This window comes from Notolepis coatsorum (assembly GCF_963971535.1).
Source record: "Notolepis coatsorum genome assembly, chromosome: 19".
NCBI classification, from domain to species: domain Eukaryota; kingdom Metazoa; phylum Chordata; class Actinopteri; order Aulopiformes; family Paralepididae; genus Notolepis; species Notolepis coatsorum.
Window position 1 is genome coordinate 71,792,220 of NC_140183.1, and position 21,665 is coordinate 71,813,884.

Here is a 21,665-nt window from a genome sequence, read left to right on the forward strand (position 1 = left end):
GTAGTCTGTGATGCACTCTGTGAGCCCATCAATGTCCTCTCCGTGGGGCTCACACAGTGCCTGCCAGTCTGTGACCTCAAAGCAGCCCTGTAGTGCCTCTTGAGCCTCCTCCGACCACCTTCTTACACTATACCTGCATGTATGGTAACATGTGTCTCTCAAGACAATGCCGAAAGAGCAGGGTTTGTCACACGCTATTGATGCTTGCGTACGTTTACGTGCGCTGACCACACGATGTGAAATACTTATAGTATGTGTCATGCCAAACACAGGGACCACACTGTTGTAAACACAGAAATAAGGAAATACACAGAGAGAAATGAGGAAACAATGATGGTTTAAAACCCCCTTCCTGTCAGTCACTCTTGAACTGAACACAAGGTAAGATTAACAAACACGATTATCTGTGTAATGTTAATATGGTGATTCTATGTTAACTTTTCTTAATGAACTGACTTATTATCATTTATCTTTTATATTTACAAGTTGTTTCGACTTATATTTGCACTAGCTGATTTTTTGTTCAATTTACATGTAGTTATTTAGCTGAATTTGCATTGAATCACCACAATAATACCAAATTGAAATCAACTTCTATTTAGTTGATTAAACTTCTATTTAGTTGATTAAACTTCTATTTAGTTGAAGGTTACTTGACCATTTTAATTTTTGCATTGGCTTTTTTTGTTGTTGAATCAACTACGAGTTATGTACATTTGAAAATGTATACTGACTCTCTCCTTTTCCAATCCTTCCAATTCAATTGATTCAGCACCAACAACAAACAAAGGCAATGCAAAAACGTTACTTGAAAATAGACAGCAACCTTTTTCATTTTCGATTTTTTGTGTACAATAATAACCAGAGACCAGAAACAGTAACAGCTATTTTTTCTAGTAATGATAGAGTTACAATACAGGCAGTTGTCCTATTATCAGAAGACTTTGCATAACCTTTGTTTGTTTTGTATTTTATGCTAGATGAAGTTCTTCCTTTTTTCCGTGATTCTGACAGCATGTGCTGCAATTCCTCAAGGTAGGCTACAATGCATGATTTAGAACATTATGTGGTTGTAATGTTTTAACTGCAACCTCAGGAGTATTTATTGTGAAGGCTATTGTATGACTGTTTCCTCTGTCCAGTTCATACTATTTCTGAATCTGATTTAATTTTGAATGAAAAGGCTCTCTTTGAATCTCTTTCTTCTTGATATTTAGATCTTTCAGGTCAAATGTTCACCTTCCCACAAGTAACCAACACGGCTCATGTGAGGCTGAATACATCCAGAGAGGATTTCAGAGCTATAACCGTCTGTCTCAGGTAGGAGAAATCAGTCAAATGTATGATTATATGCAGTGTGCGAACCATATCACAATTTTCGGGGGAGCTCCCGGGGGGGGGGGGGGGGGTGCAAAAACAAAAAAAACTCAGAGCGTGTTTTTATAGTCACATATTTGTCATGTGTAGGTGGGTTTTCCAGCAAACTCACCACTCTCGCTGCCGTTGAATTCGTAAGGGCTGCTACCACGTAGTAGTACTTGGTGGCATCCGCGGTAATATCCCTGAGAGCGAATTGGGCTTCGGCTTGCGCGAACCACGCGTTGGCACTCTGCGCAGCTTGAGTGAAACTGCGTTCAAAGTTCTGCGATCTGCGTTCTGTTGTTCAGTTGACATGTTCGATATAATCTCCGAAATACGTCCAAGGGTCACAAATGTAGGAATGCAGTAATGATAGCGTAGACGGAGTCGTGTTCCGATGCAAAAACACTAGTTTATTATGCACGCTACTGTCGCACAAACAACACTTCCATACAACTTTCACTCGTCTGTCTTTCTTTAACTACGTCATCCCCCGCTAAGGGTCATGGGAGATGTAGTAAACACCACAAAAGGCTAGAATGCCGTGAATTATGTCCCAGTAAGTAGCCACTACATGCAAATCATTAATCATACATCCAAAATAGCATACGTTTATTATTATACACGATGATGATACAGAAAATTACAGAAAAATTAGAAATGCATGGCAAAAGTAGCATTTATTTTCAGTAATTTAGAGACCCCCCAAAAATTCACAAATCATGTTTTCAGGGGAGCTGCAGGTCTGATCTAAGGGAGCCATGGCTACCCCAGCTCCCCTGTGGATCGCACCCTGATTATATGTATGAAATCCACTGTGTTTCTGGTTGTGGCAGATATTATGTAATTCATTGTATTCCTACAGGTCCTTCACAGATGTTAAGAGATCACATGGCATTTTCTCTCTGACCACACCCACTTTTACCAATGGATTCCTGATATTCAAGGATGGTCCTGCCGATCAGATAAATCTCTACATTAGGAACATACAAAGGGAATACTATGGACAGCGATACAAACTCAACACCTGGCACTCGATCTGTGCTACCTGGGAATCTAAGTCTGGACTGGGACAGCTGTGGCTGGACTGGCAGCCCAGTTCTAGGAAATTCATCAGCTCTGCAACCATTACAGGAAACACTATCATCACCTTGGGACAGGTAGTAATAATAGTCTACTTGATGGTTTCCCTTTTAAAATGAAAATGATTTGTTTGTTATGTTAGCATCTCTATGTGTTTTTATTGTTTTATTGTGGATCCCCATTAGTCTACACCAAAGTGAGACTACTCTTCCTGGGGTCCAAACATAAAAAATACAAACACACACAAAAAAGTAAAATAAAAATATAAAACCACAAACATTTAAGTACTCACAAGAAAACATCACAACGAAGAAAACAGTGAATAAAAGCTCACTCAATATTCATAAGTTAGATATCACAATTCTCAACCATAAAATACAAATTACATATTCAGTCCATAAGAACAAAACAGATCAAAATCATATATATGATTTGAACTCATATTATAGCATAACTTTTCTCAAGTCACCGATCACCTTTATATTTCCATACTAATTTAAAAAGTCAATGGCCAAAATGTAACTCATTATTCATGAGCGCAATTTTAAACTTTTTTTTAAACATAAATTTGTTCCTTATCATAGTTATATTTCTGGGTATTTTATTCCAATAAGCAACTGCTCTATACATTACCGTCTTTTTCAGAGCATTTGTTTTTGGTAGAGGTAAAGTAAAGCAAATGCTTGCCTTGTGCTATATCCATGTCTCATATTAGTTGGGTATAGTTGTGAGTGCAAACCCTCCGGTTTCCCAGTATTACAGATATTAAACAAAAAAGTTACCAGGCTACATGCCATCCTCTGTTCCACTGTCATCCAGGTCAGCGCGGCATGCATCACTCCAACACTACTCCTCACAGAGCAGCACAGAGCGAGGCGTGCCGCCCTGTTCTGAGCTAACTGGAGTTTGTTCAGATCAAGCCTTGAGGCGTTAGACCATATAGTAGGACAGTAGTCCAGTCGTGATAAGACCAAAGATTGTAGTACAAGCTTTGCTGTACCATTAGTCAACAGATTTCTACACCTTCTGATCATTGAAGTACCACAGCTCATCTTAGCCACCATATTGCTAATGTGTTTCGACCAAGAAAGTCAAGATTCAAGATTCAAGATTCAATCGTTTTATTTCAAACCACAGTGTTAGTTTGGCTACATTTACCATTGTCCGGCAAAACAACATTTGAAAATAAATGAAATGGGAAAAGAGGAACCCCCCCCCCAAAAAAAGTTTAAAAATAAAACAGCCAGAAACTATACACTGTTTGAAAAGGAGATGGAAGAAGCAAAGCTTATATGTTTCCATCCCCCATCAATATCTATATTATATATAATATTATATATACTTCAGCAAGTATATGACACGATTACAATACATATAATACAATACAATTTGCAAATACTTCAACTACACACAACACAATCACACATGCACACACACACATACACACACACACACACACACGCTAGACTATACTCTCATGTCACCCTTCAAATCATTCTCATATAATACGTTGGTCTTCCTCCCTGGTATATTTTGTGAACACCATCATTTTGAACTTCCTCTTTAATATATTTATGGATTGACTGGATTTGATCTCCTCCTCCAGATTATTCCACAAGGTAACTCCACACAGAGAAATACACATAGCTTTCGTGGTTAGTCTTGAAGATTGCTGTTCCAGTTTGAGTTTCCCTCTAAGGTTATATCTTTGGAGTCCAGCTCTCTCACAGAACAATTTCTGTAACTTGTCAGGAAGGCTGTGGTGAATGACTCTGTACATGAACTGGGCAGTTTTGTAATCCCCCAGGTCCTTTAATTTCAGAACTGAAAGTTTTAAAAACAAAGAATTTGTATGTGCTTTGTAGCTCTCATTTGTTACAATCCTAATTGCTCTTTTTTGGAGCATAACCAAAGGAAGTAGGTTGGTTTCATAGGTATTTCCCCACACCTCAACACAATAATTCAAATATGGAAGGACCAAAGCATTATATAAGATAACAGAAGATTGTTGGTTCAGCCAATACCTTGACATCCACATAATAGATGAAAGTGTTTCATCTAACGTCACGGTGACCAATTGCAGCCACTCTTATTGTCTGGGACCAAATACGGCCACGCCCCACTCCCAGCAAAAAGTGGGAATCTCTAGAATGGGTTTGGGGCGGCGCTGTATACGGAAGTAGCTCTCAAGGTGACGATTAGACAACACTTTTTTGTTGTCAGTAGATGGCAGCATTGGTTTAAAATTAAAGGCTGAAAATGTTGAGAACTACAACACTGCATTTCCCAAGAGCGTTAGCACAGGATCCGAGCAGACGGAGAGTACTGGGACGGAGAGCGCCGATTGGCCCAACAGACGGGGGGGTGTCTCACGCAACTCGGCACTTGAGTTTCGGCGGAGGAAGTGGGCGCTGGTAGTCGGCGGAGTGGACGGAGGAAACCATGTGGCGAAGCGGCTGCTGGCTAGCGACAGGCGCCTGGATGGGGGAAGGAGGAGCGGTTGGGTTGGATTGCGGCTGGACGTGGTCGGAGCAGAGGAGGTTGAGGTTTTCGGAGGAGATGGTGGAAGGACTGTTCCGTGTCGATGGCGTGAGGATGTCGGAAGGGGAGGTAGAGTCGCTCCGTCAGGGGGGTAGCGTTTTGCAGGTTGAATGTTTGGAGTCTGGTCCTGGTGTGCCGGGGCGGTGGTGTCGAAAGCGGGAGAGACTTAAGTTTACTTGTCGGGAGAACTGTTTGATGGGATATGGAGACATGGAGGAGGCTCTAGCTTGGAGGGTGGGCTCTCGCTGTCGTGTTGTGTACTCTGGGGATGGCAAGGTGTATCTGGGGTTTGTTTCCTGGATCGAGGGTGAAGACTGCGGGGTCAAGATTGACGGATATGAAGGGTATGAGCTGATGGGTATGTCCGCCTTGCTGCTCCCTGAGGGAGTGAGTTTGGCGATGGGAGATGACAGTATGGAGTGTGGTTCGGGGGGTGAGAGCGGGGGAGAAGGGTGGAGTAAGGTGGAGAAGAGGGGCAGGGATAGTGGGGGGAAGGGGGTGAAAAGGAAGAAGGGTAGGGGGGATAGCTCGAGTGGATCAGATGGTGAGGGTAGAGCCGAGGTTGTTGCGGGAGTGATTCATGTAGTGGTTAGGTTTGAGGGGGTGGGGGGAGTGAGCAAGTTAGGGTTGTTCGAGCTGCCAAAACTCGTAGGTAAGCAGTTAGGAGAGGTAAAATATGCTAGAGTTTTGAGAGATGGGAATCTGGCTGTAGGGTGTGTAAGTGTAGGGCAGGTGGAGATGGCTAGGAAGATGAGGAGCATTGGTGGCGTGGGTATAAGGGAGGTAGTGAGAGTAGGGGAGAAGAGGGAGGGGGGATGTAAGGGGGTGATAGCTGGGGTACCGGTTGAGGTTAGCGTGGAGCAGCTGGTGGAAGGGTTAGGGAAGGACGGGCGTAATGGCATGGTTAAGGGTGCAGAAAGGATGAAGAGGGGAGCAGATAGGGTAGAGACGGAGACGGTAGTGATTAAGTTTGAGGGTAAGGTTGTTCCTAGTGTAGTGTTTGTAGGGTATAGGATGTTTAGGGTTAGGGAATTTGTTCAGAGTCCTCTTAGGTGTTTTAGGTGTCAGGAATTTGGCCATGTAGCTGTTTCTTGTAAGAAGGGACAGAGGTGTGCTAGGTGTGGCGGGGAGCATGAATATGGGAAGTGTGGGGAGGGAGTGAAGATGAAGTGTTGTAGTTGTGGTGGGGAACATAGTGTAGCGTTTAGGGGTTGTGCGGTGATGAGGAGGGAGGTTGAGGTTCAGAGAGTGAGAAGGGATGATAGGATTTCGTATGCGGAGGCAGTTAGGAAGTTAGGTCAGGGAAAGCAAGGTGAGGAAGGAGAAGGGCATTTGGCAGTAAGGGTAGTGCAGGAGGATCAGGGGAAGCAAGGTGTGGATAAGGGGTTTAGGAAAGGGCATTTGTCGGTAGAGGAAGTGCAAGAGGAGAAAGAGAGGGTGTGGGGGGTGAAGTTGGAGATAGTGGCATTTGTGACGAGAGTGGTGAATACTATAGTGATGGTTAGCAGTAGGACAGAGAGGTTAAGGTTAGTAGTTGAGGCGGCAGTATTAGACATGGGTATGAAGGGGTTGACAATAGGGCAAGTAACACAGGAGTTAGGGAAGGTAGGGAAGAAGGTTGTTGTGAGGGATCAAGTAAGAGAGTTAGGGAAGGGGGTGGTGAGTGTTCAGGAAGGCCAGAGTCAGTCGCTGGAGGCAATGAGTGACTCATAGATTAGGTTGGATAGGGTGGTGATGTTAGGGATGGGTTTTGTTTTGTTTGGTGTGTTAGGGGGTTGAATGGATTTGGTCGTGATCTGACATTGAACCGTTGAATAAGAAAAAGAAGAGGGGAGAATGGAAGACTGGCCCGATTTCCGGGTCGGTAGGTGGCGGTAAATGCCCCATTTATGGTGGCCGTCCGCCGTAAAACACCAAAAAGAAGAAGAAGAAGAAGCGTTAGCACAGGTCGCAGGTCACTGGGATGGGTCTATATTCTCCGACGTGATCTGAACAGCGTTAAACTATTACTGCAACCTCGGTATAGCGACCGCGAATGGCCAACTAATTATCTTAACAAAAGTGCGCTGGTAGCATTACATATGTTGTCTAAAGGGGGACATATGGTACAATTTAAGATTCTAATGATAATCGGCATATAAAGGACAAGATAAAGCATCGTTAATTTGTAAGAAACCTCAATGAAAACGACGCAGGGTGCTATTGTTATGAAAATGTGATAGAATCCTATAAAAATGTGGACGCACTTGGCCTACGTTCCGTTATATCAACACCCAGCAATTTTGCCTCACTGACCTATTCGATATCAGCACAGTTCAGAACTAGATTTAATTTAGGATTTGATAGATGTATGTTTTATATTATATTTATAATATTTATATTTAAAAAAAATTATATATATTTAATATATTTTATATTATATCTAGATGTGTGATATCTCTTTATGTGAGAATCTCTAAATCAGCACAAACATGACTTGATATTGCCGTCTATCATAATTTCAGTCATCATTCTACTGTTTGTCTATTGTCTACAGGAGCAGGATACCCACGGTGGGGGTTTTGATGATAAGCAGTCCTTTGTTGGCATGCTCTCTGATGTCCACATGTGGGACTACGTCCTCTCACCTTGTGAGATCCAGCGCTACATGGATAACATGAACTTCACCCCAGGGAATGTGCTCAACTGGAGGGCCCTGGAGTTCCAGATCACAGGAAATGTGCTGCTGGAGAACAAGCAAGTCAGCTGTGATCACCTCTGATTAAGACCTTCAATCTTACATTCTTCACTCTCCGGGGTCAACTCTATGTTGTATACAACATAAAAGCAATCACTTTAATATTTTTAGAATACCTCTGCGGTCGCTGCATGCTAGCTACTCACTTTTATTTGTTAGTCAGCTTACCAATGCAGCTTTCCAAAGAGCCAGGTGTGATCATAGCCCTTCAGAAGCTCTGTAATCCAGCTTGGAAAAGCAGTGTCCTTTTGGAGACGTTATAAAACGAATAAATCCAACTGTGAATGTCTTCTGTGATCATTTATCCTGTTGTTGCTGTTAGGGCAGCTGAAGCCTATATAAACGGTTATATGTATCCCATGTAGGGGTTGGAATCACCAGTTTCATCACGATACGATACGATATTGATTCTTTGGACAACGATACGATATTTGCCGGATATCACAAAGTCTGCCACGATACGATACGATTAGATTCAGGTACCTGCGATCGATATGAGACGATATTATATGCCCATTTAACCCTTAGGAGTCTACCCCAAGAGCTCCTCCTCCTGAGAATTTCCCCCTTTTTTTGTTACATAATATAAAATTAGAGATTAATACCTTCAAAGTAAGCCATCAATTGTAAAATTTGAGCCGATAGTTTTCAATCAATGTCCTATCAAACATTCTGTACAGTCATTACCAATTTGCAGCAGGAGCCTCTGAAGAGAATTCAGTGAATTCAGCTAATGATAAGGGAACTACACTCCTTCCCAGAATGCAATGTGATGTCAATGTCAATGTCACTAGACCAATTCACACCATGAAAAAAAAGGCCCAGCAGGGAACAATTACAGCTGAATGGGGGTATAGTGTGACTGATCAATTACAGGCAGGCCTACAGCAACACACACTTTGATTTGATGCCATGCATACACACACACTAGATATAATAATAATAATAATAATGCAGGACCTGCTCAGAGGTCTTTAATTGGCATTGGCTATTATCCACAACACACACACACCGGAACACACACGCATGCATTGTCTGTAGGATGTGATCCGTCTCTGCGATTAACCCATCCCGTCGTCCTTCCCCCCAAGGGCAGCCGGGAGCAGACAGGCGTCAACGTGAGCCGCGCCAGGGGACCAATCCAAGTGCTCCTGTCCGTCTTCGTCAAGGACGCCACAGCGTTAGCGATCTGTTGTTGTGCATGTTTTTCCATTGGGTTATCTTATCGGGGGGAAACCCTTGCGAGCACAGGGAGAACATGCAAACTCCACACAGAAAGGCTGGGAGATACCCCACCTGGGTACCTGGCATCATGGAACCTGGTCCCCAAGCGGAATCGAACCCTGACCTTCTTGCTGTGAGGCGACAGTGTTAACACTACACCACCGTGCCGCTGTAGACAGATAGACAGAGGTTTAGATATTTAGATAGATATATAATAGTATAGTAATATAATAGAAAGAGAGAGAGAGAGATAGAAAGAAAGAAAGAAAGAAGAAAGAAAGAAAGAAAGAAAGAAAGAAAGAAAGAAAAGGAAAGAAAGAAAGAAAGAAAGAAGAAAGAAAGAAGAAAGAAAGAAAGAAAGAAAGAAAGAAAGAAGAAAGAAAGATACAGAGAGAGAGACATTTATAATAATAATAATAATTATTATTATTATTATTATTATTATTATTATTAAATAAATAATTTTTCTATAGGCTTGCCGTGGTAGTCAGTGATACTGGTGTCATTCTGTGTTCAGGCTTCCATACTTATTGAAAAAAAATGCTCATATCAAAAAGTATTAGATAGATATAGGTCATACATGTAGGTATGCATTTGGTTACACACACACACAGAAGTAGTCTCAGACCGGGAGTAGTCTCAGAGAGGGAGATACAGAGGAGAGATGGAGGGAGAGAGAGGGAGATAGGGAGATATAGATAGAGAGAGGGAGAGAGAGAGGGAGAGATAGAGGGAGAGATATATATATATATATATATATAGAGAGAGAGAGAGAGAGAGAGAGAGAGAGAGAGAGAGAGAGAGAGAGAGAGAGAGAGAGAGAGAGAGAGAGAGAGATGAGAGAGAGAGAGAGAGAGAGAGAGAGAAGAAGAAAGAAAGAAGAAGAAAGAAAAGAAAGAAAGAAAGAAAGAAAGAAAGAAAGAAAAGAAAGAAAGAAAAGAAAGAAAGAAAGAAAGAAAGAAAGAAAGAAAGAAAGAAAGAAAGAAAGAAAGAAAGAAAGAATGCCGTGGGTAGATGGTCCACTGGTGCCGTGGGTAGGTTGTCCACTGGCACCTGTACAACTGTGACGCCACACAGCTCAGCTACGTCTGCTGGAAGACCAGGTGGGTCATCGGCTCTGGTATTTCACTATAAGTGATAGATTTGCAATTGAAAATTCAATATGATGAGAGAGAGAGAGAGAGAGAGAGAGAGATAGAGAGAGAGAGAGAGAGAGAGAGAGAGAGAGAGCACTTGTCATTTGAATTGAGAGAGAGAGAGAGAGAGAGAGAGAGAGAGAGAGAGAGAGAGAGAGAGAGAGAGAGAGAGAGAGGGGGGGAGATAGAGAGGGGGAGATAGAGGAAGAGAAAGAAAGAGGGAGATACAGAGGAGAGATGGAGGGAGAGAGAGGGAGGGAGAGAGAGGGAGATATAGATAGACATGAAACCTAGGTATGTAATTTCATCTTTCCTTGTGACAATATTGTCACCCACTGTACAAGACTGTACAAGAAATTCCTTCTGTAATGTACTGATTTCTTTTGATTTCTCTGTTTGAGAGAGAGAGAGAGAGTGTGTGTGTGTGTGTGTGTGTGTGTGCAGGGGAGTAGCTGGGGGGGGGGGGGGGGGTTAGGATGATTCAAAGGGCCCAGCAAATGCCCCAAATCTTTTTATAGATTGGGGGCCCCACATTTTTTAATAGATTGGGGGCCCACAAATTGATTCTTTCATGGGGCCCAGAATCTCCAGCTACGCCCCTGTGAGCGCACCTTTCTACTCTAGAGAGCTGTCATCACCGTGATGCGCGCTTGAATGAACTGCGCATTCTGAGCATTTCTGAGAGATTCTAAATCCCTTTGTTCTCCGCCGACGGGTTCAAACAGGCCCTTGGACTCTCACACAATCATTTAGATCAACTAAAAAAATCAACGGAAATACAGTATCATTTGACATTTCTATTTTTGAGCTCTTCCAGACATTCAAATGAAAAACAATCTATTGTTACAAATAGACCTCCTGTTCACTGTAAAGTGCCACATTTTTATATATTGAGCTTTAAACTTTAAGTAAACTTTTTTGGAACTCACAATACGCAACCTAAAACCCCTTCCTCTCCCAAACTATTCCTACAATTGTTTTATGTTGCATGATGATCATGAATACATTTATTGTGTATTGTATTTTTTATGTTTAACACTAGCACAGCTGACAAGGGGTCAAATGACCCTTAGGCATTTTCAATAAATGTATCCTCGTCACTCGGTCAAGCTCCAGCTCTGTCACTCAATGACTTTTCCTAAAAGTACCAATTTTATCTGGCACGATTTCTGAAATTTCAAAATGACTTGTAATTAGAACGTTATTCCACATATATATGGAATAGTCACAGCACTTTGCGAGCGTCTAGCGCAGGGGTGGTCAACCCGTGGCTTGCGAGCCACATGTGACTCTTTGCCCACCAATGTGTGGCTCTTCCGTCCAAAAAAATTACAAAAAATTATAATATTCTTTTGTATTATTATTATTTTTTTTATTAAAAAAAAATGTGTCACTCAAACCTGTGGTAAACCTCATATTTTTATATTAAGTGGTAATTATATAGTTTACACTGTTTATTTTTCTCATATTTCTCATATAAGCTGTCGGGTCATCTGAATCAGTGACATTTTCCCCATGGCTGTTCTAGTGTTAAATATCAACATTATCTGTCCATCCTCAGTACATTTACTATCAATATAATATACTCATCTGACTTCATCTGGTCTTTCCAAACGCACACACACACAATAAGGGAGAATGCCCCCTTGCCCAGTCCCCCCTCTGCTATTCTCTCTGTCTATGGCTCTCTGTCTATGGTTAGCTTGTTAGCTTACGCTAACGTAACATTAATTTCGGTCTTTAACGTGAAGTGGGCATAAAGAAATGGCGAGGATTGCAAAGCATGTTAGATGCATTTGACCCGTTGTGGAATAAAACAGCAGGGACTTGTTTTGGGTCGCAAAATAGGCACACTATAAAAGTAACATTGCTCTGTTGTAAATGTCCGCGTTTCAGACGCTACTCCTGTGCTGGGCGGATACGACTCTCCACAGGATTTTCAAAATAAGAGTATCGCAATATGAATCGATCTTTTTACGTTGCATCGATCTTATTAGATCATTGATAATAGATCGATATATCGATCTGGATTGATGTATCGTCCCACCCTAATCCCATGATGCATTGGTTGAGTCTGTAGACAAATCAGAGGTCATGTTGCTTGTTGCTGAACAGATCAATATGGACATGGATAATAAAATGATGAATGATTGTCTGCAACCCAATAGCCGAAATGATGAGTAGAATAACTAGAGCATAATACTGTACATAATGTGTAGATTATCCTTTATGCATTGGTTTAGTATTTTAAGATGACATCTAATGTGGATGTATAATTGTTATCCATTTGTATCATATCATTATGTTTTGTACACATTGTATGTGTACAAATAATAATAATTATATATATATATATATATATATATATATATATATATATATATATATATATATATATATATATATATATATATATATATATATATATATATATATATATATATATATATATATATATATATATATAGTGGTATATACATTGCCTGGTTGTTCATACCAGCTGTAGAGCAGTAGCCTGGTTGTTCACACCAGTAGTAGAGCAGTAGTCTGGTTGTTCACACCAAGAGTAGAACAGTTTCTGGTTGTTCACATCAGCAGTAGAGCAATAGTCTGGTTGTTCACACCAAGAGTAGATCAATTGTCTGGTTGTTCACACCAAAAGTAGAACAGTAATTTGGTTGTTCACACCAGCAGTAGAGCAGTAGCCTGGTTGTTCACACCAGCAGTTACCCCGAAAATGCGATAGTTAGAAAAAGCTTGCTTTAGGTCCGGTAAAATAAGACACTGTGATCGTTACAGAAACATGTTTCAGGTTCGGTAAAATATACATAGAATATACCTTACCTTAGCCAGAAGATACTCCAAAAAGAATAATTCCAATGATCCCATCAGCGATCACGATTACTTGTTTATATGTAATTACTCGTGTTTACGGGAAACTATAGGTTTTGAGGCAAGCAGATCTCCTAGCGATTGCTCTGCAAGAGCTCCTCCCCCTCAGAACGAGTCATGACAGTCCAGTTCAGACATTGTCTCTACTTATCCCTTTATATCAGAGTAGAAAGGTAGGTGATACTGCCACCTGGTGAGATTCGATCGGCATTGCAATTCCAACATAGGCAAATGAGCCAGGGACACCTAGTTTACATTTACATTTACATTTAGTAATTTAGCTGACGCTTTTATCCAAAGCGACTTACAAGTTCTGTACGACAGGTCATCAGGAAGGGTACAACTCTATCAGCTGAGTAACAATGTTCATCAAAGTGTTGCGTGTTACAGTGTAGGTTAGTTTATTAGGACAAGTGCATGACAGTAAGGTTAGTTAGGGTTAGATTTTATTTTAATTTGTTTTCATTATTTCATATAATGGTTGAAGAAGTGCGTCTTTAGTCGACGGCGAAAGATTGGACGGGATTCGGCTGTCCTAACTGGGGTGGGTAGTTCATTCCACCATTGTGGGGCAAGGACTGAGAATAGGCGGCTTCTTTTTGATGACCCTCCCGGAGCTTGGATAGGAGTAGGTCTGAGGCGGCCAGAAGATGCAGAGTGTAGGGGTCTTGAGGGTGTGTAGTTAGAGACCATTGACCGGAGGTAGGCTGGAGCGGTTCCCTTTGCTGCACGGTATGCTAGGTCGAGGGCCTTGAAGCAGATACGTGCAGCAATGGGGAGCCAGTGCAGGTCCCTAAGAAGTGGGGTGACATGGGCCGACTTCGGTAGGTTTGAGATCAGGCGGGCCGCTGCGTTTTGAATGAGTTGAAGAGGCTTGGTGGCAGTGGCCGGGAGGCCACCTAGCAGTGCGTTGCAGTAGTCGAGGCGGGAGATGACTGTTGATTGGACGAGGAGTTGGGTGGCTTCTTTTGTCAGGAAAGGGCGGATCCTTCTGACGTTGCTCAGGAGGAATCTGCAGGTTCTGGTTGTCACTGTTATGTGAGCAGAGAAGTTCAACTGGTCGTCGAGGACAACACCAAGGTTCTTGGCGGTCGGGGACACGGTCACAGCTGCATTCTCGACTGTGATGGAGAGGTCGGTCAGGGGGGAGGATTTGGCCGGCAGGTGGAGCAATTCTCTTTGGCTTAGGTTCAGTTTGAGGTGGTCATCCAGGCGGAGATCCGCTCAGAGATGTGGATATCTGAGGGAGGGAAGGAGAGGAAGAGTTGAGTATCATCGGCATAACAATGATATGAGAAGCCATGAGACGTGATAATGTTACCCAGTGATTTAGTGTAGAGGGAGAAGAGAACGGGTCCTAAAACCGAGCCCTGGGGGACACCCGTCCGCAGGGGGGCGGGTGGCCGACAGAGTCCCTCTCCATGACACTTGGTAGGAGCGGTCATTGAGGTATGATGTCAGCCATGTCAGCGTAGATCCAGCCACTCCCATTCCTGCCAGGGCCGCGAGGAGGATCTGATGGTTGACTGTGTCGAAGGCTGCAGATAGATCTATAGGAGAATCAGGACAGAGGAGAGGCCTTTCGCTTTTGCTAAGTGAAGTGCCTCTGTGACCGCAAAGAGGGCCGTTTCTGTGGAGTGGCCAGTCCGGAAGCCAGACTGATTAGGGTCTAGGTCGGAGGTCATTCTGTAAGAGATAAGCAGTAAGTTGGTTGGATACAGCACGTTCAAGTGTTTTAGAAAGTAAGGAGAGAAGAGAGACAGGACGAATTGCCTATGACGGTGGGGTTCAGGGTTGGTTTTTTTATGAGGTGCGTGACTCTGGCTTGTTTTTTTTTTATAACTCTTTATTTTTGTTCATTTTCCTCTTTTTTCTTTCCAAAGTCACTTTTTCACATCATTTTCACATAAACATTCTCCATTTCCTTTTCACAGTCACTTTTTCACATTTTCAGTTAGAAACTTTGCTTTTGCCTTATTTGCATAGCAACTTTTCCCATGTTTGCATAGATGTCCTACCCATTTTTCCCAGGATTCATTATTATCATTATTCTTTTTTATAACTCTTCCTTTTTAACTTTTACATAAGCATTATACAGAACAGTAGTAATATGACAATCACCACCACAGGACAGACAAGACAGACAAGCCTCACAGGACAGGACAGTGTTGTATGGTGGGGGGGGGGGAGAGCTGTATTTGCTCTTGGTGTGTCGGGTCTGTTTTGATTGAGCCATGGCAGTCTTTACACATCTAACGGCTCATATGTTGTCCATTTCGACCAGCGTCTGTCGTATAACTCCGCCTTCATCCTCAGCAGGAATGACATTTTTTCCATATCGCTTATCTCCTCCACTATTCCCCTCCATGTCTCTTTGTCTGGAGCGGCTTCTTTGAGCCAGCTCCTTGTGATGGCCTTCTTACCAGCTATTATCATGATTTTGAACAGGTACAAGTCTTCATTGTGTATGGTCTCCTCTGTGATCAAACCCAGGTATATCAGCTGGGGTTCCATCGGGAATTCATAGCTAAGAATTCTGTACATTTCCTGTGTAACACTCTTCCAAAATGGTTGCACTTTATCACATATCCAAAATATGTGAGAGTGGTTGGCATTCATCTGTCCACACTGTCTCCAGCAGGTTTGTTGCCCTTTTAATTGTTTACTCTTAATTTGCGGTGTGATAAAAATCTCATCACATTTTTCCAACCGAATTCTCTCCATCTTCTAGACTAGAGCTAGTGGATGAGTGTTGTGTCTCACATATAGAATGCCAATCATCCTCCGTCAAGATTATACTCAGTTCACTTTCTCATTTCTTCATCACATTATATGAATCACAGTTGTTGCGAGCTTGTAAACTTTTGTACATTTCCGATACTATTTTCACTGGAGTTCGCGTATACGCCATTTCCATCATTCCCACCACCCCGTTACCACCTACTGATATGTGAAGTCACCAACTGGGCTATTCTTGTTCTGATATAATCAGAACCTAATCTCTAAACTGCTCTGCGTTGTGTGTAAACCTTAAAAGCCCTGTGGTACTTTAAAAAACCAGGAAATGGTTTTACATGTACACGACGGCAACAAAGAGGCGGCTTTTGAAGAAAGAGTCATCGAGAAGATTTACTGTAAGAATCCGTTTTTTAATGGGATTCAAAAACAATTTACAAATCAAAGATTTGAAAGAACAATGCAATGAGTCTTGACGGATGCAATCGCTATGCCGAAGGTCATCAAAACTCAGACTAAAGTTCACTTTTAAACTAAAAAACATATATCTCTTCTCGGCTCCTTGTTCGATGGTAGATGGTATTCGTCTCAATGCGTCGCCGCGGTCATTCGTCCAGTAGGGGGAAGAATGTAGAGTGGGTGTTGCTCGCTCCGTGTTGTTGGTGGGATTCTGTCTATCTTGATCTGAACCACGTACTTTAAAGACTAAACTCCTCCCGCCAGACTTTACGTCATGAGGGCGGGTCTTTCTATGAGCCAGAGGGCTTCCGATTGGAGAATCCGTGTTCGTGACCGTTTTTAGCCTACCGTCACGTTTGATTGGCTAAAACTAGGTGAAACTAGGTGACTGTCTCCTTGAATAGCCATGTCCCGGAAAGCCTTTTAAGGTATCGTTTTGCTGGAGGACCCAACTGTACTTTTAACAGCTGCAGTTTGGCAGTTTCTGTTGGGGGAAGTAATAAAATATCAGGGGGGGTATGCGGGCCATTCTATTGTGTAAGTGTATTTAGTCAACAAGCCGTTTCTATTAGTCTATTGTATCTGAGTTTCGGCCTGGGGAAGTGAGACAGAAGTCTGTTGTGTCCTGTTGTGCTAACTCAACTTTATATCACCTACCCTCCCCCTCTGCAGGCGAAGCGCAGCGACCTTTGTGAGCTAGAATGTATGTTGCAGTGCCTTACCAATAATGTCTGCCGGACGCCTGCTCCTTGTACATGTAAATACATTTTGCCTGAGAAACTACCACATTATGCTATTCTTGACTTCTGTATCATATAAGTGTCGCAGCTCAGTGGGGTCCTTTCACTAAAAGGCAAGGTATGGCGAGAAGGGGGGGCGGGTGAAGGGGGGGTTTCCCCCCCCTTGGTGGATTTATTTTGTCAAATCAGTTGTGCAATAGTCACTTTTGGTGAGTTGTTTCTATACAATTCAGTTATATGACATTTAGGTATGACACAGGACTACACAAGCATTTTTAGTATATAAATGTGTGAACAGACTAAAGCAGGGAACCACAATATGCAGAATGTAATATCATAACTGTCTATTACTTTTCTTGCAATTGAGCCAATTTTCCTTAGGTACGGTTTTGAGGTGTGTGTTCAACAGAATGTAGTATCAAAAACACATTCACAAAAAGTATGGGTTACTGAATGCTGAACTGCACTATTATAATCACTAAGCCAGACCTTACCTGTGTCCCTGTATCACTTGTCTCTTCTGCCCTTTGATAAAAAAAACTTCCCTATGTCCATTTTCCCTTTTTTTTTGGCATATTTCAGTTAGTCACAGCAAAAGTCACCTAGTAAAAGTGAGATAATTGACAATATCAAAACATGCTAGGGCTGTACCGAATAGTTCGAAGCTTCGTTCATAATGTTGACATTCAAATTCTAAATCAACATAAAAAATTGTAATTTTTTATTTTATTTTTTTTACATTTTTATTTGCCAAGGTATGGCGAGTGCCATACCTTGCCATACCAAATGGACGCCCCCGTCGCAGCTGTAGATATCTAAACAAATTGTCATTTCCCAAGTAAAATTTTCTCTTAAATTGCTCAAAAGACATGAAGTTATGGTTCTCTAAAAGTGTACATATGGCTGTTATACCTCTATCTCTCCACCCGTCAAAAGTGGCGTCCAGTGTTCCCGGGCTAAAGCCTGAGGTCTGGGAAGGCCAAATCAGAAGTCTACTGTCTTCTTTTGATTTGTATTTCCTGACCACCTCATTCCAGACCAGTGTGTGGTCCACTATTGAATTATTTCCCTGTTTTGTTGTGTGTTCTTTCCCCCCCAATCTGGCTTGAGGTTGGACCTAGGTGTGTCTCTATGTCCTTCCACCTGGCCCTGTATGCTCTTGAGCACCAGTAAACGGCATATCTCAGCTGGGCTGCATAGTAGTATTCCTTTAGATTAGGTAGTGTCAGGCCTCTTTTTCAATTTGCAATGTTTTGAATTTCACCCTAGGTCTGCCCCCTGCCCATATGAACCTAGAGATCTGTTTGTCCCATGCTATGAATTGGGAGTCGGGGACCTTGACTGGTAGTGAGAGGAAGAGATACAACAGCCTTGGCAGAATATTCATTTTGATCACTTCTATTCTGGTACTGAAATCCATCATGTGTGTAGCCCATCTCGACCAGTCCTTCTGTAATTTATCATTAATCTTATTGTAGTTAGCCGCTTCTAATTTGCACATATCCTTGGTGATAATCACTCCCAGGTAGGTCATTGATTCAGCTTCCCAATTCAGTTTGTAATCATTCCTCATTCCACTACTGGGTGAGAAGTTGTAAGTGAGAATCTGGGTTTTTGCGACATTCAGCTTGTATCCTGACATCCAGCCGTAATCATTTAGTATGGTCATTAACTTGGGGAAGGTCAAATTTGGGTTTTGGAGGAATATTATAATATCATCCGCGAAAAGGCCTATCCTGTGTTCCCCCCTTGCTATTCTAACACCCTTAATTTCTTTACTTTCTCTAATGGCTTGGGCTAGTGGTTCTACGAAAATCGCGAAGAGGGCGGGGCTTGCACAACATCCCTGGTGCGTCCCTCTGAACAGTTTGAATCTGTCTGACAAGCTACCGTTAATCTTTACTCTGGCATTTGGATTGTTGTATAGAGCTCTTATACAGCTGATAAATTGTTCGTCGAATCCAAATCTTTCCAAAACCCTAAACAGGAAGGACCATCTGACCCTGTCGAAAGCCTTTTCCGCATCTAAACTCACCAAGGCTGCTGGGAGTTGTTGTTTTTCCACCTGTTCTATCACATGTAAAGTGTGCCTAACAGGCCCGGACTGGCCATCGGGAGCACCGGGAGTTTTCCCGTGGCCTGGCCTGCACAGATACAAAAAAAAATTATATAAACTTTTTTTTTTTTATAATAATTTTATTTTCTTTTTTTTCAGGCCATTGTTTCTAGTTGTGGCGGCGGCGCGGCGCGATAGTTAGATAACCTAGGTTGGTGGGGAACAACCAGGATTTCACTGTCTGCGACAGAGTTGGAGAACTATCTGACTCTCTCTCTCTCCCTCACACGGACACACACACACACACACAATGGAGCCATGCTGCCGCTTGTGATTGGTGGAGGCGGGACCAGGCGATACAACTGATTGACAGCGGAGGCGGCAAATGGAATGGCAGATGAATGAATCAATGAATGAATTAATGAAAACTTTATTTAACAGATTGCAGAATGGGTACAATACAGTGGAGGCTGCTGACCAAATTTTTAGGTGAAGCACAAATTATTATATTATATTATATATTAAATTATATTTTTTAAACATCCCCAACGCTGCAACACCCCCATTCCTCCCAGGTGTCAGGCTCCTCATTCGCTTCCATTCATTTTGGGGACCATGTTTAAATATCATACTTGTCATACTGAAGTATAAACAAACTATACTGCTGTGACGATTTCAATAACACAGACCATTCTGAGTCAATGGTATGCAAAACTCTACATTGGAATATCTAACATGTATTTACCACCTTCCTCTGCACGAGGCCACAGATGGGTTTTATGTAACACAAGGACAATGAATGAATGAATGAATGAATGAATGAATGAATGAATGAATGAATGAATGAATGAATGAATGAATGAATGAGAGAGAGAGAGAGAGACAGAGAGAGACCACGGCGGGTTTATATTAACACAACAGAACTGAATGAGAGAGAGAGACAGAGAGAGACCACGGCGGGTTTATATTAACACAACAGAACAGAATGAGAGAGAGAGACAGAGAGAGACCACGGCGGGTTTATATTAACACAACAGAACTGAATGAGAGAGAGAGACAGAGAGAGACCACGGCGGGTTTATATTAACACAACAGAACAGAATGAGAGAGAGAGACAGAGAGAGACCACGGCGGGTTTATATTAACACAACAGAACTGAATGAGAGAGAGAGACAGAGAGAGACCACGGCGGGTTTATATTAACACAACAGAACTGAATGAGAGAGAGAGACAGAGAGAGACCACGGCGGGTTTATATTAACACAACAGAACTGAATGAAAGAGAGAGAGAGAGAGTGTGTGAATGAATGAATGAATGAAAACTTTATTTAACAGATTGCAGAATGGGTACAATACAGTACGGCTCAATACACACAATTGTTAAGGGGATGCAGACCTGAGAAAGACGTTTGTCTTGTTTCCATCAGGGTCCCCCATTTTCAATTCATATAGACATTTATGACATACACAACATACATGACATTTATGGCATAGGGACGTATAGGTATTTAGTACTGATACATGTGTGTGTGTGTGTGTGTGTGTGTGTGTGTGTGTGTGTGTGTGTGTGTGTGTGTGTGTGTGTGTGTGTGTGTGTGTGTGTGTGTGTGTGTGTGTGTGTGTGTGTGTGTGTGTGTGTGTGTGTGTGTAATAACAAGCATACTATAATCACAAGTGTATTATGGTGCAGTGCAGGGTCCATGTGTGTGGCTTGTGTCCAATAACAATAGTCCATGTATCTTTTGTGTGTGCGTGTGTTTAAGACTGTGGTCTTTGATAATGAGAATGTTATAGTTCTTCTTTCTACACATGAATGAATGAATGAATGAATGAATGAATGAATGAATGAATGAATGAATGAATGAATGAATGAATGAATGAATGAATGAATGAATGAATGATGAATGATGAATGATGAATGAATGATGAACGAATGAAAACTGTATTTAACAGATTGCAGAATGGGTACAATACAGTACGGCTCAATACACACAATTGTTAAGGGGATGCAGACCAGAGAAAGACTTTCGTCTTGTTTACATCAATTCAGTGCCACATACACACAGTCCTCATATCCCTCCTAGTCCTAGTTACACACAGTCATCATTATCCCTCCCATACAATACACACAACACAACAGACTAACTCGTCTTGCTCAATACTTGTTTATGAGTTTTAAGAGACAGCACTGTAATCTCTCTCAACCAAAGCTTTACTAGTTAACAAAGATCTCCACCTTGCTATCTGAAACACTGACACCATTATCAACCTAATAATATCAACCTGATAATATTGAAACATTATTAATATAACGTTAGCTACCAACTTTAGCAGGGCTCCTAATAACACAAGATACATTTCACTATGAATTGAAAATGGGGGACCCTGATGTAAACAAGACGAAAGTCTTTATCTGGTCTGCATCTCCTTAATAATTATGTGTATTGAGCCGTACTGTATATTGTACCCATTCTGCAATCTGTTAAATAAAGTTTTCATTCATTCATGCCTTTTGAAAAGTGACATGGTCGATGTAGGAGTTATGATGCGGTTTCAATTCGGTTACAGTAACGTTACACAAACTGACATTCTAAAGCCAAGAAGACACTTACCCATAAAGACGGTATCTCGATCGATCTCATCTATCGTTGAATAGTGCAGCTTCTCCATGTGACGAGTCCGACTCGAGCCGCGTGCATTAA

General features: G+C 41.9%; 1 protein-coding gene across 1 annotated transcript; it reads left to right on the top strand.

Annotated features, from left to right (window-relative positions):
* The first annotated feature begins 354 nt into the window (after positions 1–354).
* LOC311246048 (C-reactive protein-like) lies at positions 355–7,937 on the top strand. Its single transcript, XM_084336119.1, has 5 exons — positions 355–381; positions 981–1,035; positions 1,218–1,320; positions 2,225–2,519; positions 7,520–7,937. Exons 2-5 carry the CDS (start codon positions 981–983, stop codon positions 7,742–7,744), a joined length of 678 nt encoding a protein of 225 aa, XP_084192245.1. The 5' UTR covers positions 355–381; the 3' UTR covers positions 7,745–7,937.
* The last annotated feature ends 13,728 nt before the right edge of the window (positions 7,938–21,665 follow it).

Excerpts from the sequence above, each read along its gene's own strand:
- LOC311246048 (XM_084336119.1), top strand. The coding sequence starts at position 981 with ATGAAGTTCTTCCTTTTTTCCGTGATTCTGACAGCATGTGCTGCAATT. Across the intron at positions 1,036-1,217 it reads ATGTGCTGCAATTCCTCAAG|ATCTTTCAGGTCAAATGTTC; the intron begins GTAGGCTACAAT and ends CTTGATATTTAG. Across the intron at positions 2,520-7,519 it reads CTATCATCACCTTGGGACAG|GAGCAGGATACCCACGGTGG; the intron begins GTAGTAATAATA and ends TATTGTCTACAG.